The sequence below is a fragment of the Diabrotica undecimpunctata genome, chromosome 7 (genome assembly GCF_040954645.1).
Source record: "Diabrotica undecimpunctata isolate CICGRU chromosome 7, icDiaUnde3, whole genome shotgun sequence".
NCBI lineage: Eukaryota > Metazoa > Arthropoda > Insecta > Coleoptera > Chrysomelidae > Diabrotica > Diabrotica undecimpunctata.
In genome coordinates, this window is record NC_092809.1 from 111,006,256 (window position 1) to 111,032,241 (window position 25,986).

The 25,986-nt window shown below is 33.3% G+C and overlaps 1 protein-coding gene across 14 annotated transcripts in view; it reads left to right on the forward strand.

Annotated features, from left to right (window-relative positions):
* The window catches only part of CAP (Cbl-associated protein), a 573,660-nt gene that overhangs the window by 482,514 nt on the left and 65,160 nt on the right, over positions 1-25,986 (forward strand). For all 14 annotated transcript variants that reach the window (XM_072537967.1, XM_072537966.1, XM_072537968.1 and 11 more), the window contains 4 exons: positions 878-936; positions 3,160-3,335; positions 4,708-8,757; positions 14,109-14,165. In XM_072537967.1, coding sequence (XP_072394068.1) covers positions 878-936; positions 3,160-3,335; positions 4,708-8,757; positions 14,109-14,165 — 4,342 coding nt within the window. The remainder of the gene's footprint in view (positions 1-877; positions 937-3,159; positions 3,336-4,707; positions 8,758-14,108; positions 14,166-25,986) is intronic.

Sequence of the window (25,986 nt, forward strand, 5' to 3'; positions counted from 1 at the left end):
TAAGATTGAATGCATTCGAAATCATTTATGGTTTGATAATAAATGACATCATAAAGCTAGATAATCATGTAAAATTCGATGTAGAAAAATATTTGTACAATAAAAAATAATGCTTACTTTCTTCAAAAAATTTTTCCAACAAATAAATTCACTATTTCGATAAAAAATATTGCTTCAAATTGGGGTCATACGAGTTATAACAATCTTTCTCTTGACTGGTAGGCAACCAAACATACAGATTCGTAGTTTAATGAGTACTATATAGCTATGATGTAGTCAGAATTTTCGATGGGTTCGATGGGGATATTATGCATACTACAACACTTTGAAATTTGAACACTACAACCATAAAAGGTTTCGTATGCGGTAAAGGTTTAAATGATTAAATTTGAAATATTCAGACGATTCGATGCTATATCGCATTCGGAAATGTTGGGAAACCATATACCGTGAGGCGATAAAAAATTCGAATCAAACGTCAGTGGTGCATGTATCTAGGTACGCTCCTAACCGAAATATCTCAGGTTTAATTCTTTATGTTGAAAAAACAAACAGGCGTTTCTAGAATAGCTTCAAGCCCAGTATGTCTGAATATATTAAGAATCTTGATAATTATCCTCTTCAAATGTATTAGCTTTTTGTTTAAATATGTAAGAAATTTGATAAATTGAACAATTAGTTACTTTCTGTGATTCACAAAAACTAAAATTTTATACCCAAAAATTGAAACGAATATTAAAATACGCATGTTTCCTAGCATGAAAGGATAATAAATAAATGTATGAGATCTCAACACCGACTTGCATGAACCTAAACACCATTTAAACTAATATATCTTTTGATGTATTATAATATATTAACAGTTATACTGTTGTAGCATTTGGAGCAGCAAAGGAGAGTTCAAGCTCAGCCTCATCCAAGGAGTTTCATAAATCAGTGAGTATGCTTTTTGTGATACGAAGTATTTATTTTATAGATAATTTATTTTTTATCTTTCTTCTTTCATCGTTTTTTCATTGTGTATTTTTTTTTTCACTCCGTTACGTCGGTTGTCGTAGAATATTCTGTCAGGTTTTTCTGATTGTTGATTTTACAACAATGTCATTTTTACAGCGTAGGTTTACACAGGGTACTTTACGTTTTTAAAATATTGATGTCAGCATTAACGTCACCTACATCGTTACTAATATCGACAACTTAATATTTAAGCATTGCATATTACCCTATTCGAACTAATTCTTTAGAAAAAAAGGCTATAGAAAGTAATATCCAGGAAGAAGGTGTATTTTTTGGTAACATCCGGAACAAATAAGCGTCATTACAAGAAGAACAATTTTACCTGAATATTATTTTTAAGTTTGACTTTTGATGTTACAGAAGAATCCTATGCATATCATGGTTTCAAAGGGTGTTAAACAGGAAAGTAACTAGAAGAAAGGAAAACTTTATGGGCAACCAACAAGACACCCTGGTGTATTTAGCATATACAAAGCAATAGTCCTGTACCAAACTTTTACAGCGAAAAAATACTAGACTGTGTGTAGTAAACAACAATGGACAGCAAACACAATAAGTTTCAGCTTCCGTGATAACGAATATCTCTTGGATCAGACAAAATAATCAAAACTCTCAAAAGACAAAAACTTGATTACTTAGGGCCGGTGATGAGAGTTCAAAAATACTCATTATTACAACTCATGTAAGGAAAAGTTTGGGGAAAGCGAAATGTGCGAAGGCGAAGAATATCCTGGCTTAATAACCTGAGAAAATAGTTTGAATGCAGTAGTGTAGAACTATTTAGAGGAGCGGCCGATAAGGTCCCTATACCCATTATGATTTCCAACATCCGATCGAAGATGGATCTTGAAGAAAAAGACTAGTTTAGCTTACTTCAAAATAATCCTTATAACCAATACATCTTGCCAACGTGAACGTTTTTTAAACTTAAGGTCAAAAGTGGATAAGGAGACTCTCACAACCTAAGATAATATCTAGGCTAGTGGGGAAAAACTCGATAGACAGAAGAAATATAATTGTGTCCGTACCAAATCATTGGGGAATACATAACAACGAAAAAGCTAACGAAGTTAATAGAAAAGGATAGGTACAAGATATTTCAATCTAGAGCGGGCCTTTGGAGTGTCCAAAATCACGCTCCAAAAATGGGAAAATCTGGAACACAACATGCGATCCATAACACTGGGAAGGTATATCCGATTGAACACATGGCAAATTATAATTACGCAGGAATCAGCTCAGAAACCTAACAGACTTCTTTACTGGACACGTGCCAGTCAAGAAACACCTGCACACAATGACATACAAGCTGAAACAGTCAATTATATTTTAAACCACTCTGGCGCAAATTAAGGCTGCTTAAACTTTTTAGATACTACCAAGTGACTACAAAACAAAAGTTTTGTTAAATTTAAATTTTTTTAATAAGATGAATCTCAATGACCCTTTTTGCATTAAATTCGAGAGAGTTTCAGGAAAGTTTGTGAACAAAATTGATGTCTGGGAGTTAAAAGTTGCTTATTGTGCATACGGATATTGCATTTCCAAAAACAGAAAACATACGTTTTCTTCCGTTTGCCTCCAAGTGTATAATCTACGTTTTCCTAAACGTAGATTATACACATGGAGGTCACCATGTGTATAATCTGCATGTGAGTCACTAGGTACCTCTGTGAGCATTCCTGCCATGATATTCGTGTTGAACAACCTCAAAAACCTCTCGAGTAATGAGTTTTGACTGAGTTTAAGTGAAATTAACATAAAACTTCAGAAAACGAGATTCACCTGGGGCACCAGGTAACTCAGGGATATCGGCGTTATTATATTAGTATTCATCGCCCCCGAAAACCCCCGAGTCATGATTTTTGGCTGATTTTGAATCTAATTAATATAACACTCTTTTTATATTTGTGTTCAGCGACCTCGAAAACCTTTAGGTTTAAATTTTTTTATTTTCCTTGTGCACAAAAGCAATTTTCATCTCCCTTCATCAATTATCCTGACACTCCCCTGAATCGAATGCAAAAAGCTGCATAGCGATTTAACTTACTACGGAAAATTGATAGGTTTATTACTTTTTAGAGCTTCATTGCCACTTCTAAAAGCTAATTTTATTATTTTTAAATTTTAATTTGTCCGTAGGGCCTTAAAAGAGTCCGGATATGAAAGTGACTCGACTTTGGTGTTTAGGCGGAAAGAGGAAGCGGTAGCTCAACAGATCAGTCCAAAGGAGCAACGGGAAGCCTACAAGTTTATTCAAAAGGGTGGGGATATACCATTGCATGGTCTTCGAAAACCAGCACCCGAAAGACCGAAAGGTAAGTCATCTTAGTGAGTCCCCAGAAAACAGGTTTTCTACTTACCTAAATCTAATCAATCTGTTGGTGAAGGTAATGCATGATTTTTTTCTTTTCATAAGGTCAAATATACAGATAGTACAGAGAATATTTTCGTTTATATTTTTATAGTCTTTGTAAGATCATTACTATTTATACGACTAGGATGTCTGAGATTCCCGTCATATAGTATACCTAGAGTTTTTGTATTTGTATTAGAATTATAATATTACTATCAAATAAATCCTAATAGTAAGTTTTCCAAGTTTCTACGCCAAAAGAGTTCACAACACATCATGTGTGCTTAGCGATTCATTAAAGTATTTTCATCGTTGCTCGCCGTATTTGTATATTGTTAATTTGTTTTTTTAATCTCCATTTTTAATATTTCCATCAGTAACCTTTTCTGTCCTGCCTATCTTTTGTGTTGAGCTACCGTTTGTAAGATGTTTTCTTTGTACCAGTTCTTCCGTCCACCATAAACTACTATTACATCATTTAATTTATCTTTTGTGTCAAGTGCTTCGTCTAGAGCTTCATGTAAATATTTGTAAAGGAAGACTAATTTTCCTCTATGTTTTCTTAGGCACATATAATGTAACTTTTCCAGTTAATCACATATATATGAAAACTTTAAATTCTTCTTTAAGTTTATATTGTATACTGTATCAACCTCCAAAGACCTAAAAGTTTAAATTTGTTGACGGATCGACAACAATTGAAATACTATGCTGGAAATATTTATTTTTCAACGCAGTATTTAATTAGAGAACAAAATACATAGAACGGCAGAACCTTATTTTAAGTACCTATTAAAGTAGAAAGTAATTCAGGGCGGATAAAGTCATAAATGCTAAATTTCGGCTATACTTTGGTTATACGTCAAGCTTAATGCACATTAGCCCTGAATAAAATTATACTAGCTTAATTGTGACTCAATCTCGAACAAAGAAAACATATTATGAAGAAAACAAGTTTAAGAAACAGTTAATTCCCCCCTTTAAAATTAGTATAAGACTATAACCACAGAACAAATACAGAATATTTATTAGAACCAAATGATGTGTTATACTGGTTGCCTACTTTAAGCTGGAAATATAAATATTTCTCTGTAACTATCTGTGTACCCTGGTGAAGGACTTTATTCTAATAAGGTTTGTTTTATTCTGTTTTTACTTATGTATTATTAGTAACTTATTAATTAAATAATCCTAAAGGCTTTTGATTTCTTCTGTTTGTAAGACTAGGTAGCTATTATCTTTAAATGAACACAATAGTCATCACTTTGTTTTTCAGAACACCGAGCACAATATTAATATTTAAACTTAAAGTCTAATAAGAATATTCTTCACAGAAACGGAATTTGTGGAATTTTTCCCAATTTCCCCAACTCTAACAAGAATAAGAGTTCATAAAAATATTAAGCCTCAAAAGGAAGTACTCTGCTACCCGGTGACAGTTCAGCACCAAGATCCGAACACTTTTTCGGCTTACAAGCGAATTGCTCCTTCTTCAGCCATTCCGACTCCTCCTCCCATTCCTCCTCCATCACCACCTCGAAGGAAATCTTCTAGAAATAATCCAACTTTAAGATTGGTTTCGACAATGAAAGTCAAAACAGAAAAATCACCGCTGTGTAAAAGACACGAGACGTGTTTTACGACAACAGCAAACATTGATAAATCAAAAGTTAATTACTTAAAGGATAAAATCACTTGTAAATTATCACCAACGCCAAGCAAGAGAAGTCCCAGTCCCAAAATTAGAGTGGTTAAGAAGGTTACTGCTTCAGCAGATCTGAAGAATAAAATAACGTCTACCCTAACTACTTCTAAAGACGTTAAAACTTCGGCTCGTAAGATACAAAGTAAAACTAATGTTCATAATTATGTTGGAAGATCCAAATCGACGGATTCTGTTAGAAATACGAGTAAAACGACTATTGGTAGAAGTCCGGTCACTTCATCTATGGAAAGTCTCAATCTTATGAGAAGCTCTCCAAAAACATTTGGTTCTGAGAAGAAAAAGTTTGATTTAAACATAAAAACCAAGCTGGTAAAATCTCCCGATCTTATGTCACCGACAGAGGTTAAAAAAGCATCCATGATGACTCTACCACACGGTACAGTATATAAGAAATCTAATGCTGTATTAGCGTCATCTAAATACAGTGGCAAGAATAAAGAGTTTTTGCCAGTAAAGGTGGGAATTTCAGATAAAGGAAGAAATATTTTAAAACCAAATGTTCCGTCTTCTCCTAAACCGAAAAGAGCATCACCTTGTCCTTCAAGCTCATCGTCAACAAAAGTGAGATCATTAGAATCATTATCATCACCAAAACTTCCAAAGAAGAAGAGCGTAATAAAACCTAAAAGTGTTCCATCTAAAGACTATAGAGAGATTCAAAAGTCAAAAAAGGAACAAATCAATGACGAAATTAAAAAAGACATTAAATCAAGTAGGCCTACAAGCAAATCTTTGGAGAAGATCGACGGATCAAGAACATTTAAGAGATCAGATGCTAAAACCAAAGAAGACTTTGATACTAGTTCGATACTATCCGATATACGTAGACAAAAGAACGCTATTGAAAGTAATCATTTCTTCCAACATTTGTTTCTACGAGACATATCTCCCACTCCGTCAAACACCAGCAGAAATTCTTGGATTGTTGAAAAAACAAACCAGTTAACTCGTAGACGGTCATCTGTTCCTGAGCCTACAGTAAGTGCCATGAAAGTATATCTAAAACATACAAGACCTGTTTCCGATTCCAAATTTATAAGTCTGGATATAGCTCGAATTCGTTCAAGATCTGCAAGTCCCAAGTCAGTTACTTTTGACGATAGCACTAAATTTGAAAGCAAACCACCCAAAAGAAGTTCAAGTTTGCCAGCAAAATTAATATTCTCGCAAACGAGTAGACCAATTTCACCTGTGGTAGAACATAAAAAATTTATTTCTCCACCACCCTCTCCTAAATTATGTCGATCACCGTCTTGTCGAAAAATAATGCAATATAAGAGCCTTCAAGTTGAGAAGAAACAACCAGAAGTGTCTTTATACATGTGTCCGAGTTTAAATCATAGTACTACGTCATTGGACTCGTTAAGAAGTGAGGATTATTATAAATACTTTACAGATCAAGTTCACGGCAGTAGGTATTATGACAAATTTAAAGACTTAAATCAGTTTTATACAGAAATAGAAAAGGTAGGTCAACTTGAAAAAGTGTTTAGCGTCAAACCTAGGAAAAAAAGCGAAACTGAAATTATTGATTATGATAGATGGAAGGAGGTTAGAACTCGTGAACGTGCAGAACAAGAACTAGGAGCACTTTACAATCAAATAAAAAAGGAAGAAAAAGAAAAGGGTTTCTTGTATCTTCCTAAAGACGTTCAGCGATATAAATGGCGCAAAGAATATGATATGGGGCTTAGAATAAAGGAAAAGTCAGTAGATGATATAAAAGGAGAATTTGAAAAAATTAAGTATGAGGAATCTGATCGTGAAAACGCTAAAAGACGAGAACTAGCTTTCCTTAAAGACACGTATAAACCTTTGTGGCGAGGATTCTCTGTAGCTAATATAGCGAGTAATATAACAGAGCGTAGAGCACATTCAGAAGGAAGAGTAAAAACAGCCAGACAAAGACTTATCGACTCCGAAAAAATATTGAATCATGGCATTGGTAGCAAGCTTTGGAGTAGCTTGTCAATGGAACAAGTAAATATATTAAAGGAACAACTTGCAGAAATATATAACAATTACCCAAAAAACAAAGAAGATTATACTATTCATGTTCCTAAGGAAAAGAGTAAAGGATATGTTCCAACTTTAACAGTCCGAAGAAATTCAGATTCTTCTGATCATATGTACAAGCTATCTAAAACTACCAAAAGCTCAAATATGTCTGAAAATGATAAGAAAATGTTATCATATACTTTAAGCAAAGAGTTATTAGAAAAAATTAGTAATCAACGTAAAGATTTAGGCTTACGATTAGTTGTTGGTAAGGAAGTATTGGGGGCAGTTGCGTCAGCTGAAGCTAATATTAAAGCAGATTTGCGAAAAGAAGAACCAAAAAAACCTTTGGTTAAGACAAATGCACTCAACAACGGAAAGGTGACATCTTTAAGCGAAACTGAAAGTGGTAGTACTGATGAAAGTACAAGGACTGTTATATGTACTGGAAAGAAGGAAGATGTTAAAAAAAAAGTTGAGTATTTTGAACAGGTAAAAGAACATGAGCCATACGTTCCAACTATATATAAACCAGCTGAAACAGGTATTGAGGTTAGTGAAAGCAACGTTCATTCTGCGAAAGATTCAGAAAAATCTCATGAGAAATCTCTTGTTCAATCGAAATCGGTTCAAAGCTTTAAAGAATATTTTGGAGAAACAGATTTAATGAAATTTGCTACAATTCCGTTATCAGCAACCAGAAAGCAGAAGTTTATTCCAAAAAGGCCAGAATTGCGTGCCATTGACATAAGTCCTATAAGGTCTGAAATATCAGTCGATACTAGCAATGACAGTCTTTACAGAAGTAGATCAATTTCTCCTTATTTTAGTGAAAAACGTCCAGTTAAAACTGGAGAAGTGTCCAGACTTCGCAATAAATTTGAATTCTTAGAAGATATTTATGGAGACACTACACTAAAGAGATCCAGGAGTGAATCAGATCTTAACACTGTTTACCCACATTTTAGTTTAGGGCACGTGGATAATCTAAGAAGAAAATATGAATACCCTGCATACTCAGGAAGAGGTAGAAGTCGAACTAGAAGGGGAGGAGTTGTTTCGCCCGTATTTTTAAGAGCCGAAGATCGATTTATGCCTCACATTAATATAATAAGTAAAATTGCTAGTCTCTATACACGTAAAAATATCAAGAATGGTACTAAAGGACATCGCAAAAGTATAGAAGAGTTGGCAGAAATTTTCGGATGCCCTGTTGGTGAAGTCGAAAAGTTACGAGAAAAATTTGACAGTCAGGAAGATATTTCGTTGGTAGGACACATGTACACTTCGTCTCCCAGCATTCGTGAACTTAGGGATATTGCTCCGTACTTAACTGCTGACTGGACAGCACACCGTTATCCAAGACTTGAAGATAACACTCGCTCGTTGTCTTCTCCAGAACACTCTGTAGCATCCAAAGACACTTCTCTTCTTCGCAAAAATAAACAGAGACCTAAATCTACCTCACCCACTCCTAAACCCACCAAGTCTTCTTCGATTCTAAAACCAATTCAGCAAAAGCAACGGTCTACGGATTTTTTCAAAAATCAGAAGTATGATCCGAAGATACACGAGCCCATAGCTCGATACCAGCCGAAAGATGTCTCCAGGTACAAAAATGGGTGGATTGTTTGCTCGAAACCAACGGTTTCGTTTAAAGGTGTTGTATTTAGGTTAAATGACACAAACTGATAGATTTATGGCACCCCTACAAACAGTAGAATGGTTCAAATGCTTCTTTTGTTTTGACCACACAGCACATGCTTTATTTCAATATCATCTACCGACAACTTTAGTCTTAAATAATTAAACATCACATGCAAAGATAAATTTTAAGTTAGAACATGGTTTATACAAATATAATTTTGATATTTTTTAGAATATGTATTGTTTTATCAAAATTGTTTAAGATTAAAGTTTTAGGTAACGATATACCGTTTTATAAATTTAAAGTATCATACTCTCATGTACAGCATTAACTCAAGAAAACTCGTCAAATATAGCTTGAGACTATTTGACATTCGGAAGAAAAGAGATGCATAATACATTCTTTCCTCACCTAGTTGGTACACTATGTGCAACAATTTTACAAAATGTGAGCTTAATTTGTAAAGTAACTTTTTAAATCGAAACAACTTTCTAAATTACATAGTTGTTACAGGAAAAGATAAGTATGTAACTGTAATATTCATTGTACATTCATTTAATACTTCCGTAGTGGCACCCTAAAGTCATAAATAAGATGATATACATGTTTCTAAATATAAAGACTAATTATATATATTTATGTATATATATATATATATATATATATATATATATATATATATATATATATACACATATATATTCAAGGATTCTACAGTATTCACTGCCTTCCTCGCTCAACCATTTCCATCTCTCTCTGTTGTCCCATTCTTCATCGTTTAGGCCTCTCTTACTCATGACGTCGTCTACTTCGTTCCACCAGGATCTTCGGGGTCGTCCTCTTTTCCTCCTTCCTATGGGGCTCCATTCGGTTATTCTCTTTATCCATCTGATGTCGCTAGTTCTTCTTACATGTCCATACCACTTTAGTCTTTTTTGTTCTATGTATGTTAGTATGTCTGTTTCTATTGATGTTCTTTAATTTATTTCGTCATTACTTCTCCTATCCATTCTTGTTACTCTGCAGCATCTTCGCAGACATTCCATCTCTGTTGCTACTATCTTACTGCTTTTTTCTTGTTTATAATCCAATTTTCAGCCCCATATGTTATAATACTTCGCACTAATGTTTTATAAATCTGTGTTTTTGTCTTCTTATTTAAGTGTCTATCCCACCATACTGAGTTAAGTTGTCGGAATGCTCTTCTTGTTTGTCCTAATCTTTGCTTAATTTCTTCCTCTGTTGTTGCCTTTTTCGTGATTATAAACCCCAAGTATTTAAATTTATCCTTTCCTTTGATTGTTACGTTGTCGTCAATCTGTAGATCTTCTATGTATTCTTCACTTAGATAGGTACTCTATTTTCGCGAGGTTAATATCTAGGCCAGCCTTGGTATATTCTTCTTGTAGTTTCTTCATCATGTAACTGAGGTCTTCTTGGCCTTGTGCAATCACTACTTGATCGTCTGCAAAGCTTAACGTACATAGGTATTCGTTTCGTACCGGTACTCCCCTGCCTTCGCATTTTCTTTTCCATGTAGTCAAGGCTTTCTTTAAGTATATTTTGAATAGGGTTGAAGATGTGGAACAACCCTGCAGGAGTTCTTTTGTTATGGTGAAGTCTCCTATGATTCTTGTTCCCATTTTAATGGACACTTTATTTTCTTTATACACACTAACTCATAGAAGCTTTTGTAGCTTCTATGAGTTCCGTCTCTATTTCTAATTTGTACATTACCTCCCATGGTTCTGACCTTGGTACAGAGTCATACCCCTTTCTCAGGTCCACAAATGCCAAATGTGTATCTCTATTTTTTGCTTTTTTCTTTTCCAACAGTTGTTCCAGTGTGTATATGTGGTCTATGCATGATCTTTCTGCCGTGAAGCCTGCCTGATCCTCCCCGACTTTGCCTTTTATCGCTTGCTCTATCTTTTCTCGCATTATCTTCCCATATAATCTTCTTATTGATGATATTACGCTTATTCCGCTGTAGTTTTCGCATCGTTTTCTATCTCCTTTCGTAAATATAGATGTCATATATGCCTCCGTCTATTCCTTTGGGAGCTGTGCTCCATTTATGGCTTTCTGAAATATCCATTCTATCGTCCGGTGTAATTTTTTTGAGCCGTACTTTATAAGCTCAGGTGAGATGCCTTCGGGTCCCAGTGCTTTCTTATTTTTGATTGCTTTTATGGCCGTTTTCATTTCCCTATCTGTTATTTCTATTTCTTGTTGTGGGGATCTGCTTCGTCCTTGTCTGTTTTCTTTTCCAATAAATTGTGATCTTTGTTTTATTAACAGTTCCTTGTAATAGTCCTTCCATTCTTTGTCCTGTATATTTCCCAATTAAATTTTTTTTTTGGGTTTTGTTTCAATCCTTTCAGTACTTTCCATGACTCCGAAGTTCTTGAACCTCCTTCTTCATTCTTTTGTTGTGTTATTTGCTTTTTCACTTCTCTATCTTTTCCTCTATATTGTTTATAAACTTCATCGTTGTTTGTAGTCAGCCATTTTCTGTATAGTTGCTTTTTTTCTGCAATTATTCTTTTGGTTTGCTCATTTATTTTATAATTGTGCTGTTTATTTGTTATATGTTCTTTCTTTCCAAGGCCTTCGAATGCTGCTTATTTTATACTCGCCTTTATATGTTCGTATATTTCTTCGATGTTGCCGTATCTGAATTCTATTAATTTTTGGTCTAGACGTTCTTTGTATTGTTCTCTTATTGATTGTTCTTGGAGTAGTTCTATAGTGTATTGTTTTTCTCTTAAGTATAGTGTTTAACTGTTCTTCTGTAGAGGGAGTCTTGTTATGTTTCCAATTAATGCCCATTTTTGCTGTCAGTAGTTTATGGTCAGTTTCACATTCTGCTTCTCTTCTGACACTCTCTCACATTATTTATCTTTATTGTGGTATCATGTTTGACTATTATATAGTCTATTATCGATTTCAGCTTTCGTGTTTCTTGTGTCTATGTATTTTTATGAATATTTTTATGTCTGAAGAATCCGTTGGTGATTTTTAGGTTGTTTAGTTCGCATAATTCAATCAGACGTTCTCCGTTTTTCCACTACTTTATCGTTTTCTTTCCTTCCGGTTCTGTCGTTAAGGTCTCCTGTTATAATTATCTCCACGTTCTTCTTGATTAGATCTATGTGATGTTGAAGTTGTTCTAATTAAACTAATTACTTTTCTTTAAATAAAAAGTACTTTGAAAAAAAAAACTTATCTGCCACATATTACTTTAGAGCAGCCTACACTAACTTAATTGGAGTTAAGTCCGGGTCGTGAAATGCTACCCTTAAGACAGTGCTACACATAGTTTATTATGCTACATAATTCTGCCTTTATCCTTTCTTCTGGAAATGAAATGTTTTTCTGTATTAACCCCTTCTTCATTTCGTCTTTTCTACACCCCATTTTTAAACTTGGACATTTTAATATGCTGCATTTTCTATATCCAAAACACTACGAGCTGGTATGTTAGAAATAAGTTTATCAAGAATCCATTTTTTATAATTATTATAGCTCATTTAGTTGTGATAATCTCCTGACTTGGTAGCAGATTTAAATTTTAAACCTGCGTTTTTTTATGAAACGCATTACGCCGCCTGCATGAACAATAATCAGCCTCTACACTTTGGAAATTGGTTTGTACAAACCTTCGGTAGTATTGACTTCCAAATTTATGTTATGGATACGAGAGGAATGGATATAAGTTACATCTATGTAATGGGCCAATTTTCTTCCATATAATGTTTAATATTTCTCCGAAGTACTTGTATATCAGGTTGTTCCGTTAAAATTTTCCTATTATTATTTGCTTTCCTCTATAGAAATCCCATATCCCTCATCTCTTTTCCCAAAGTTTCTCTGGCCCTGTTTAAATATTGTCTTCACTAAATTTTTTTGTTATATGTTGTAAGGCAGCACTCTCCTGTACTTTTTTAAAATCTTTTTTTTAAGAGGCTGATTTTGTACTCCTTCGCGCTGCATAAAAACATTTACATTTGCTACTACCTCCCTCGCTTGTTCAGATTAGACTTTGCCTTCTAATTTGATTTAAAATTTATGTAAAAAATTTAAAAACTCAAATCAATTACAATAGCAGCTCTTCTAATACAGGCAAAAGAAAAAAATAATATTTTTTGTTTCAAACTGTACAAGCACCTTGCTTTCACCGATCACGAAATAATAATGATGGATGGAATTCGTTGCTGTTTACTGCGTACCAGAGTGGAACATAATACCAAAAAGACCAAGTATCAAGCTATATTTGACAAGTATTCATTTTGTTATTAAACACTTTAATTGAAAATCTTAAAAATTGCTGAAACGTGTTATTTTTTTGGACAGAAAAACAATCATAAAGTAGTAGTTGAAACACTTGGTCCTTACGGAAAGGGCTGACGCACTAGAACATGACGTTTATTTAATATTTTAGCCTAATGTTGAAGGTCAATTTTCATCTCTGATTTCTGTGCTTGATAATGTTTCTACCAGTGGTAGCTACTATTACATTAAAAACATTATTATTAGCAAACGTGTGGGTATGAGATCTAATATTTGTTCCAACCACCCTTTGAAAATATCAGCGTTATTTTCATGGTAGTCACCGGTATGGTTTGATTCAAATAATAACAATTTTTGTTAACAAAGAACTTTGTAACTGTGTTCCAATAAGTATGCACTTTTATATAGATAGTTTTTTATTAGCAAGACAATGAAATCATAAACATGTCGGGATCGTATGTGTCTTTCAGATTTGTTTAGCAGATTTTTAAATGCACTATGTTTGTTTTTAGAAATAATTTAATATACTGCAGATACTCCAACAATAAGGGTACACTGTTACATTTCCTGAAGTATAGAATCTTATATTTGTACACTCAGCAGCTCTTCTAAAAGTTGCTGATTTGCTATTGCAATTTCAATTTCTTTATTTTAGATCTTTCTCTTTATTAACAGTCTCATATATCGTGTCGATTGTCACACTATGTTTTCTACCTCTAGTAATATTTCTTCTGTCGTTTTGTTGATTTTATACAATAATACAACATTAGTATGTTTCCTTTTTTGTGTTAATATTTGAACTAATTTGATTCATTTTGTCTATAAATTATGTTTCTCCACTGGATTTTGTTTATTTTGAAATCCTAAATAATTGCCGAGATATCTGTAATTCATTGTTAGGTAGTAAAAAAAGATTGGAAAAATGTTAATTTTTAACGAAATTAAAAAACACAGTATAAAGTTATAGTGGTCTAACATGCTTCTAACTATTTTATAAGCTTTTCTAACCCCAGACAAATAAAAATTATGCTGTACTTCATATAAATTGGACATTTTTACATATTCAATAGACCCAGAACCTCCAGTACCACCACCCAAGGGAATTTCCGCAAGAAATCTCGACTCAGGTAAGTTTTTTTAAAGCTAGTTACAGTTTAGACTCACGTTTTCTATTCTACTAACATTAAAGTAAGTACCTAAATTTTTTTCTGCATCTTATAACAAAAAATCTTTTTGTTTGATACACGTCATTATCTTTATAACTACTTAATGTAAATGTTCACATATTTTATTATAACCATGTTTTTTGTCTTATTATTATATGTAATAACATCTATTATTATAATAGTCGGTCAGATAGCCAAGCAGGGCAGGCGGTCGACTTCGCCTTAGAATACACTGTACGTCAAAAAATAAGGGCTTGCGTAATTGTCCTACTTCTCAATAGACCCCTACCCGAAAGACGTGACTCCTAATATACCGGTATATATTGTAACATAAACAAACTATTTACTTAGGTATACTAACAATCTAGGCCTTTCTGCCCGTGTCGGAGAGTTTGGGTGCGGTTCGTTCAAAAATGATATAGAAGCTGTTTGTATTAGCTTTAAAATTAAAATGAAGTGGGCGCCATTCCTTAATAGTTTATCCTTGTAAGGAAACGAACTCAGACAAAGAAATAAAATGAAAAATTTAAAACAAAGTTAATCTTTATTATTTTGTAAGGAACAAAAAGTTATTAAAAGATTCTACGCTAAAAAGTTACGTCATCCCAGAAAAGAAATAAACAATATGTGTAATAAACAATATACATTAAATTAAATTACACATGAGAAGTACTTATGCGAAACTAAAATTAAAATGGTATCGTAAGAAAACAAACATTTTATATCTTAAGAAATATATGAAAATAAAATTATGCTTTATCCCAAATTTTGAATTTCGTTCACATAAAAAAATACATTTGTATATTAGGTAGAATATACATATTTATTGCAATTAAAAGATTAATAATATATATATAGATATATATATATATATATATATATATATATATATATAATATATATATATATATATATATATATATATATATAATATATATATATATATATATATATACATATATATATATATATACATATATTTATATATATGTATATATATACACATATTATAGTTTTGAGTTTCTGGAACCGTACTATATTTAATATAAAAATAGTTTTTCTTGGGTTTAGGTTAAACTGTGGAACTAGATTTTATTTTTTATAAAAATTAACGTTTCGGCAGGAAACCCTTGCCTTTGTCAAGATTCAAAACGTAAAACGGTACAATAATGTAAACCTGGTTTCAGATACCAAACAAATTTAAAAAATACTAACAAAAGGCGAAAGCCACCAAAAAACTTAACAAAACCCCAAGATCCGGTCACGAAGGGCCTAAATACTCCAGCATCAAGTCACCGAACTGGGCTGGAGACTTAAGGCCCAAGCAAGCAATTCAGATTCGCGTATAAGTCACTAGAGAAACCAGGAAGAAAGCACCTTACGCTAGCCTGCATTGATAGGTTAGGATATTGTGTTGGAGTTCTTGTAGCCAGAACTTCCACACGAACAGCATTTGGCTGATAAGAGTGCTCCTATCGCGCATCAAAGTGCTACGAGTATACGAGGAAAAGAGATGGTCTGTAGCATTGGAGCGCGGTGGAATAATTCCTGCTCTAAACGAATTAATATACCTATCTCCAATAAATTCTAACACCCGAATACCAAAAGGGAAAAGACTAGAGTTCTAACTGAATTTAATGTCGGTAATGCATGAAAGTAACGCTATGCAATGTAGGGTTAAATATGGGAATAAAAATAAATAATTATATGGACGTCTAATCAATTTTTTGTCTTAAATTGATCTAAGAATATAATAGATTAGCTTCTATACCTAATATTTTTCGCTTTGTTGTTTTACCTTTGTTGTCTTTCCTGGCAGAAGTTAGTATGGCCCCATTAGCGAGATTCTTATAACCCGGTTTTCCTTTTTTTGTTGTGGAAATCATCCCATTAATTTCTTGTTTATAAACGTTTGAAAATTTTTCTTCTTATTGTAGTAAATGATATTTTTCCATGAACTTACGATTACAATAAGATTATTTTGAAAAAAAGTACAGTTTTAACGTTGTATTTATTTTACCGTGTATAATGAAAAATGTAAATAAGACTCGGCAGATACCTTTGCCTTTATCGAATAGCAATTTTTCCCTATCCAGAAGCTGTCAAAAAGAAAATATATTAAAACCTACATCTTGATCGATTTTCAGTTGTGTGTAAGGGAGGTCGACATTTAACTAAACAAACATGACAGAAAAATTAAATACATTTCGTGCCAGTCTCCTATTCAAACGCGGGAGGTTTGGAAACATCGACCAGGATTTTATTTTAACTTAGTTTTTGTCAGTTTATCTTTAACTTTTCTTTGGTGTCCTTCGACACATCAGGAATACGACAAGTGTTGGTATGTAGATATAACTTTTCTGTTTTTTGTCTTAAACCATCCCTTGGAGTTTTAGGTATATAGATTTAGTTTTATTTATATGATAATGGAACTATAAAAACTGGAGTTGTCTAGTAATATTAGTTTCGTTTATATTTAATGAATATATAAATGTTTTGAAAAAATATAATAATCCCAAAAATAAAAAAATGAATTTTTAAGAAAATTTTAATGTTAATGCCATGAAGATCCTCTTCCTTAACTTGTCATTAAGAATCCCTTGTATTTAACTTGCCTATTGAGACAGTTGATACTGTATAAAAATTTTGTTTTATATTCATGTAGTTTATTCACAGAAATTTCCATCAAGTTACCGGTTTCATCTTTTGGAAACCTGACAATTAATCTACACTAGCTATGGCCAAACTATGGTCATCAATAGCAGAAAATGTAGTTAATTATTGTGTTATCTTTCATTGAATGTTGTCTTCAGTTTGTTTTAAGCCTTTATATATCGTCCGTCCACCAAGTCTTCCCCTATCTTTTTATGCTATGAAAACTAGGACACCCCTCGTTATGCATTTAGTCCATCTAGCAGCATTCATTTTCGCCACGTTCCACTTCATATGTACTATCCTTTCCCTAACATCTCCAATTCCTTTTATGGCTCTTATAATTCACCATGCGACAAGGGATCCAATCAATTGTCATCTACAGTCACTCCACTAACCTTGTTCCAGTTGCCTACGTACATACATAGAACAGACAAACCGACGAATCCATAACCGTATTTACGAACATTCCATATCTGTAAAACATTCCGATACGGCTTTAGCCCTAGCCCAACATCATATTTAGACAGGCCACAAAATAGATTTCAAAAAAGCAAAAACTCTCGCCCCCATCCGCTCCTTAAAGTCGAGAATCATTGAGCCTTAGTGCCGTTTGACGGTTCTTGTATTTTTACAGAACAATATACTGGTACATCACGAGTGAGGCAGTTTGAGACTCCAAAATGAGTGCCAAAACGAGTTTCAAATTCTCAACGCGGTTCTTCCCGAGTAATTTTCATTCTCTTCTAGAATTGTCTAATGCTTTCTGAATATAGATTTTGAATACAGTTGGAGATAACATCCTTGGGTAAAGCCTTTTGACAGGAAATGCATGCATGGAATGAAATTTCATTATCCTTTTTAAAGGCACCTTTACCTTTTTTTTGGTTCCGTCAGTACGCAGATATCGATTTTCCTTTTTTCAAGTTTCTATAACATTTCCTTTTATTTATTTCTGATGCCTTGTTCGTTTAATCCAGCCATTTTCAATGTCTCTTTCCATTGCAATTTTTCTCATCGTTTTAATCCATCCATATTCTGAGGCAAATTATCGAAATTTTTAGCATATTTAAAGCATTTTCCGAATGACGAATTGCTAGCACATCGATCCCATCCTCATACTTAAAGGACGTGAATTTTTGTTCAGGGTTTTTTTCCCTAGCCGATCTGTTCCAGTTTTTAGACGCTTAAAACCAGCTTCTTTCGCTATCTACTTTGTTGAATAACGCACACCCATTGTACGTCATACAACCAGTGATAAAGGTACATTCTGTCTTCTAGGACGCTAAAGTATGATTTGGTGGCAGAGCTGAGTCCTATTCCTAGAACCCCTGACTTATTAGTTGGGAAATAATGGATACTTCTTCGAGTTTGATTACAGTGTGAAAGTCGGCACCTCACGCTGTCTTCGAGGTTCATTACCAGCCTTCAACCACCATTTTTTTATTTAATGTTAATGTGTAATCCACATATATGTGGATTACTCTACAGTCGCTAGTGCGGCATAAAAAATCTAGTCTAAATCCAGTCTAAACATATTAAGACCAGTTGTTTGTTGTGTTTATTAATTTGTACATGTTAAGAAAAGACTGATCGGATGGCAGTTTTTATGATATGTGGAGTGATCCTTCTTATGTATGATTATTATAATGCCATTGTTTAATGATGTTGGGATTCTTTCAGTTTCTTAACAACTATTAAATAGGATTTTGAATATTTTGAATTTCTCACACGTTGTCATAAATATTTCAGTCTGTTAAATATTTTATGATTAATTGAGATTGTGTTTATTTGATGAAGTTTATGACCATTTCTTTACCATAATTGCCACAAGGTCACGACCAATTATTACAGTTTACCAATTTTGGCGCTACCTATATATAAAGCTCCGAATTCTTAAGACCGTAGGCGCAAAATTTCGGGCCAATGCTTTTTAAAGGCATTCATTTTTTTCGAATCCTGAGAAAACTAATAAGTATTTTTGAAAAATTTAAACGCAGAATGAAAGAATACATTATTACTGAGGGCCGAAAGTCCCTGAAAACTTCTATATTGTTTATTTTAATAAGTTACAGGATTGAAAAGTTTGATTATTCTAGTTTGTGCCAGGTTTTTTTTTAAGCTCCAGTGTCAAAAACACTTATAAGTAAAAAAGTTTGGGCCATGTTCGTTTAATTGACTTCCAACGCTGTATATTCCACAATTAAACAAATAAACAATAGTCATTGTTGAAAACGGTAAAATATAGATCAATCTATATATTCAAAGCAATTAAAAGAAGAAAACAAAGAACAGTTCAGTAAGGGTATTAAGTATAATTACAAATTAAGTTTAATTACAAATTACTCTTTTGATTAGCTCTTATTAAATTATGTATAGAAATAATGGAATAATATTCTTATTAACTTTTTCTCATGGACAAAGATAATAACATTATTTGTTACCGTTTTATTTTCGCCCGTTTCTTACAACTTTTCGTACCTATTAGATATTGTAGAAGGTATTGATTTACAAATATATTTACACCCTCAATTAGTAACGGTTTCCAAGTAACTAGTTTATTTATGCTTTCTACTTGCCCCGTATATGGAAGTGAACAATATCCTCTTCCTGAAATGTTCCATATACCAATACCATCATTATAAATTCATCATTGTTACATCTCGCACCTTAGGAATAATTAATGAATTTTTAAACGCAAAAGCGAGCAGACCACCTTGAAATACATACCAACTTTTTAGTCCAGTCAAAACATTACGGTCTACAATTTTTTGCGTGAAATATTTTTCTTATTCTTTTTAATCTTTTTTATCGATAAAGATTGATAACTACTTTTTTGTAGCTCTTCTCAGCATCCTATGTTACCTTGTCTATCCGCCTCAGCTATGGTCTACCCTGTCTTCTCATTTCTTCTCGCATCTTTTTTTATCATCTTATAATCGGATAATTCCCGGGAGTCGGTTAAACACCATATAGTTAAGAAACTCGAGCATCGAAGTAAAAAAGTTTGGTATATTTAATTCAAAATTCCAAATTTATTATAATAAAAGTCAGAATGTTTTCGGACTGCTCAGTCCATCTTCAGTGAAATTTTGAAGTACTTGCGTAACTAGCTGCAAAACCAAACAGTAGTTGGGTTTACATAGAAGAAAAAATACTTTAAAGTATTAAATTATACAAAAAAATGTCGATCTAATTGGATAATTAACCGGTAACCATATGTCCCTACTCGAAGTAGAGTTCTTACATCCGAACTTTCCATACGAGAGTTTTCCAACTTCGTACTAGAGTGGGCTAACTCCCGTACGAAAGTTCGGATGTAAAAATTCTACTTATAGTTATATACTGTTCTTATGAAATTTTGTGACCAATAGTTGCGAAACACGAATTTTGTTAAAGAAAGAGTAAGATGGCTGGAAACGTTTTAAAAAAAATACTAAGAAAAACTTTTGGACCTGTGCGAATATAGAATCTATATCTTTATAAAATTTGCATTCGTTAAACTAATCAATCACGACCATATTGATTTTTATTTTAAATCCGGTAAATCCATTGGCCAGGTCTCTTGCACCAAATGGACAACGATAGAGACATAAGGAATATCACCTAATGGAAGCCCGCCCAATAGACCAAAAGGATATTATAGAAAGCATAGGTAAGGGAGCGTCGAAAATCATTTAAAAATTTTGAGCGCCCTTAACTGGAAAGGGGTCGCCCGCGATAAGAAGGAATGGATACATACAACAGACCAAAATTGACAGAAGTTTGTAGAGGTAGAGAAAGGAAAAGAAGAATAATTCTTTAAGAATCTTCTTCTTCTTCTTGATTTTATGTAGACATGACTTGGTCTGTTTTTCAATGTGCCTCCAGTAAGTTGTCGTTCCATCGTTTTCGTGGCCTTCCTACTGATCGTCTTCCTATTGGGAAACCGTTTCTTGCCGTCTTTACTACCCTATTTGTTGTCATTCGGCTTATATGATCGTTCCATTCTACTCTTCTATTTCTTACCCAGTTCTTGATGTTCTCCACCTTGCCTTTACGTCGTCTATCTGCACTTCTAGCTCTGTCCCATAGTGTCTTGCCCTCAATTTTTCTAAGTGTTTTCATCTCTGCTGTTTCTACCATCCTTTTTGTCCTCTCTGATCCTTTGATCTCTGTCCTTTTGATCTTCTACTTCAGTTTCGAGCTTTCCGTAGCTAGATAATATGATGCCTAGATATTTAAACTCCATCACTTTTTCTATTATCTGACCTTCCAGCTCCAATTTAGATCTTAGTAAATTTGCTGTTGTAACCATGCATTTTGTCTTTTCTGGGGAAATTAACATGTTAAATTTTCTGGATGTTATATTAAATTGGTGCAACATACGTTGAAAATCGTCTTCACTTTGAGAGAGTAGTATTGCGTCGTCTGCATTGTAGAATATTTTAAGTTGTTTTTCTCCCAATGGGTATCCTTTTTTAGTTCTTACTTTTTTTATTATTTCATCCATAATCAGGTTGAACAATAAAGGACTCAGGAATTATCCCTGTCTTATCTCATTGCCAGCTTCAATATGGTCGTTTAGTTCTTCTTCCATTTTTACTTTTATTGTGTTGTTTTGGTAGATATTTTCGATCATTTTGATAAGAAAAGATCATATAGAATAATATTATTGATATCATGATGCATTTGAATCAATTTGCATTCAATACATTACCTGCTTTCACTTTTAATATAAGTATTTGTTTTTATATATTAAAGATCTGTTTATGCCACATTTACATCTGCTGGTGGTCTAAAAAGTATTTGGTCTGATAATGAAAATGACAATTTATGCTTTCAAAGAAATTTATTCTTTAATAGTATCTCGTCTAATATTAATAATATCTGAAAAAAGCGTTCAGCAACAAGAAAGATGTTAGGTTTAGAGAAAGGTGGACAAATCTGGTGAATGGGGTGGATATTCTAGCATTTCATGGTACAGATCGTCAACCTCACCACTCTCAAGACACTTTTGTGACCAGTGCATTATTCTGATAAAAAGTCATTTTTCTTTTTTAATTCTGACCTATTTTTATGAATAATTACGTCCACTGTCATTAGAATTTTGGAATAGTATTCCCCAGTCGCGGTTTTACCTTTTTCCAAATAGTTAATGAATAAAATTCCTTTTGAATTCCAAAACACCGATGCCATCTCCTTTCCTGACAATAACGCTGTTTGTTTGGTTTCGTGTGAAAAGCGATAAATACACGTTTATACTTTATTGTAACGTATAGATACCAAAATGTACATGTTTTTCCGAAAAGGCTTCGGAGACTGACTGCAACTTGCTCATTTATACTGTTTTTGTAGTTTGTAGTACATATTTTCCTTAAAAATATTTTATTGACTATTTTATCTATACCTACATTATTTCAATCTATATTATATCGATTGGTTCCGGCATTAAAGTTTGGTTTTGATTTAACAAAACTATTATAAATTAAATGAAACTTTAATTTAATCAAACTGGTTAATTGCTGGAACTGATTTGACTGGTCTAACTTATATTGCAAGACTGAAAAAGAATCAAGATACCTGGTAATTTAGTAACTGTTTAGTCAATCTGTGATCTCGAATCGCGGCAGGCCTCGCCCATGGGCTGAGGCGCGCGAGAGCGTATGTCGCGTGTTTTGTTTATATTGTTTACAAAATATACGAATTTAAGGTTGCCGTTACTAATGACGTTTCGTAATTGAATGTGTTAAGTTGCGCTAATAATTTATATGTAATATTTCTTTGACTACACTATTTGATTTATTATATTTGTAAAAGGACATAAGTGAGGCTCTTTGTGGTGTAGTATTTAATAAGCGTCGTCGTTGCACTGTTTTCAGATTTTTATTTTGATATTACATATTTCAACATGTAACTATTTTTTAATATGTATTTTGCTCTTTGTACAGGGTGATTCTTTGGAAGTTTGAATTAGAAAATTTAGGATATGCCCAATCATTCTAAAATATTAAGAGCCTCCTGACACTTCCGGTTATGCCGGAAGTTGACCCAATCTTTCTTATTTTAAATATAATGTTCTCAATATTATATCGAATATCGATAGAACGGTTATTTTGAGAATTCTTACAATATGATACGATTTTGCTACCGTATACCTAGTGTTTTGTCACTTAAAACAGTGTCCGATCTTATCTTTATAAATAATAAAATTACAAACATTTTGTTTAGTACAAATTTTTTTATTATATTTATTTGCCACGTAGGTAATTTTTTCTGTCTTTCTTTCGATTAATAAAATCATCTACACATTTCATCTAGCACAGAAAAATCTAGACTTTCTATAGACAAGAAAGGAACTCTATATTTCAATTTATTATTTGTTTATTTTAATTCCCTAGGAAATCCCAATGTACAAACCACGCCATATTTAAAATCGGACATGCACGTTAGTAGGAAAACTGCTCCAATCCTAGAACATGTGTTTATGTTATATTCTCTCTCTTCCATCCTGACATCCTAAGGGAGTGTAGGGGTTATCGTGATGTCATGTATTGTTTGTCTCCAAAGATCTCGGTCTCTACTTATTTATGTTATATTAAGTCTGCTATATACTGTACTACATTAGCGTATTATAAAGTAACCAGAAAAGAAAGACCCGTATATCGTATAACTCCCTACTTCTTTTCTACTATACAAATTCTATCCACTAATGGCACTATAGCCCAAGTCGGACCTTGGCCACCTTCAGTAGGTTTCCCCAATGCTCTCGATCTTCTGCTGTTCTTTTCCGTGAACTTGTTTTTAGAAGATTTTCGACGTCCTTATCTACTTGGTCCTCCCATTTTGTTTAGTCTTTCAACAGGTCTTTTTCTCTGCATTCTTGTGTTAATTTTCTGGGGATTTCGTTCTCATGCATCAGGACCACGTATCTTTCCCACCTTAATCTCTAATGTATTGTGCTGCTGTTGGTTTTCATATATTTCAATATTTAACACCCATAACTTACTATGGGCCGAATTATTGTTTTATAGCCTCAAAGTTTTATTTTCTTATTATCTTACGATTTGAATATGGCCCATTGTCTTTATTAGCAATAGGCTTTATTGCCCGACAGAAGCCTTCTATTTATTTCAAGTTCTTTTACAGTTATATACAGTTACATTGTGGCCCAGAAGGCTGCACAATAAATAGAAAAATGAAAAACCGGATTAATGCAGTAGAAAATAATTGGCGAAAAGGCTGTAAATTTGCACTAGATGGTAATTTAAGAACAGATAAAATTAAAGAAATAAGCAGATAAGATTAATAAAGAAAAAACAATTTTCCTGCTTCGGCCACGTGAGACGAATGAACAGTGAGATATTACCGATTAAAACCTGCGAATGGATCTCGCAAAGTTGGACCAAAAAAAGGAGACAGAAAAACACTTGTGCAAAAGAAATGTAGTCATAAACAGAAGATATAATTATACAGACTCAAGGCAAAAAAAGACCATGGGTCCCATGCTGCCCCATATATACATATATGACCCATTTCGATCTACCATTACGTTATAAGGTTAATGACCATCATGGTTCTTTTGGTTCTTATTGGCAACAGCGTAGAAATGCTCTTTGGTATTTGTTTAACACTGTGACCTTAAATTATTTAGCCAGGAGACCCTTCTTCTTGAGCATTCTTTTACAAAGCCACATTTGAAATGTCTACGTGTTTGGTGGATGCATATGTAAGGATCAGTGTTTCAGTACTGTAGGGTACGTAGTACTGGAAAAACATAGCTTTTAAGAGCTAAACTTTCGTTTTTCTTTTAACTGCTACTACGAACTGATTTCGACACCCTCCAAAAGATAGTCTTGTTTGCTCTATTTTATATCTGATCTAAAAATAATGATCCCGTTTTGCGTTTATCTTTGGTGATCTAACGACTTGAATTAACACTACTCTCGAAGGTCCTGCAGCTAAGAAATCTTTCTTCGGCCTAGCATTTGTAACTCTTAAATCCACGGTATTTTTATTATCCGCCTGTAACACCACATTTTAAGAGCTTTATTTAATATGTCTCTATGTTTTCACAGATTTCACTGTTAATATATAAAATGGAGGACAATTTGTGGGCATATATATTCTCTCTTTTTGTATTAAGGGATAGTCCATATTTCCTACTAATTTCTCTTACTTTTCTCTGCATTAGGCTTTTGAGACTTTTGTAACTTCTTCTTCAAGTGCCCTGTCCGTTGCGAACGTTGGCTATCAACATGGCAATTCTGATCTTGTTTGGGGCGCTTCTGAATAGTTCGAACGATGTGAGCCCGAACCACTTCCGCAGATTTTGGAGCCACGAGTGTCTTCTCCTGCCTGGCCCTCGCCAGGCAGGAGAAGACACTACACCACACATTTTGTAACTATCAGAAAATATCATGATATCATCTGCTTACCTGACATTACTCAATTTCTGTTCTACATTATCTAGGGCTTCATTTAATATGTTTAAATTGAAAAGTATATATTCAACAATAGTGGGGAAAATATTAAATCCTTGTCTAACCCCTTTACTAACTTTGATCTCGTGTATTTGCGTAAATGTGTGGTGTTCGTCTCACCTCATGACATTGAGTTGAGACGAACTATGGAAGGCTTTAGGATAATCTATGAAACAACCATGAATGTCGACATTTACCTCTGCATCTCTGAAAAAGAACCTGTCCAAAAAAAATTACCTCTCTCGTACCCATTGAATTTTTATAATTGTATATTCATAGGTATATATTAAAGCAAGTAGATGATCAGAATAGTAGTACGATAGTCAGTACACTCTCTTGCACTAGTCTTTTTTGGTAATACTATAAACATCGATTTTATCCAAATTTGCAATGTGATACCTACCTGTTTCCAAAACACAATTGAATATTCTTAATAGCCATTTAATTTCTTCATGGCATAATATGTATACTCAAAATACTACAGATTTAGGACAACTATTTGCATTTTAGTGATACTATAAAATAAGATCTAAGATTTATTATAGTTAACCATGCATATATTATAGTGTTCCATACATTGACAAGAATTGTATTATTTGATATGTTTATTCTTAAACTTCACGGAGTGACAAGCCGAAGAAGAAATTCAATACAAAACGAGTTACCAT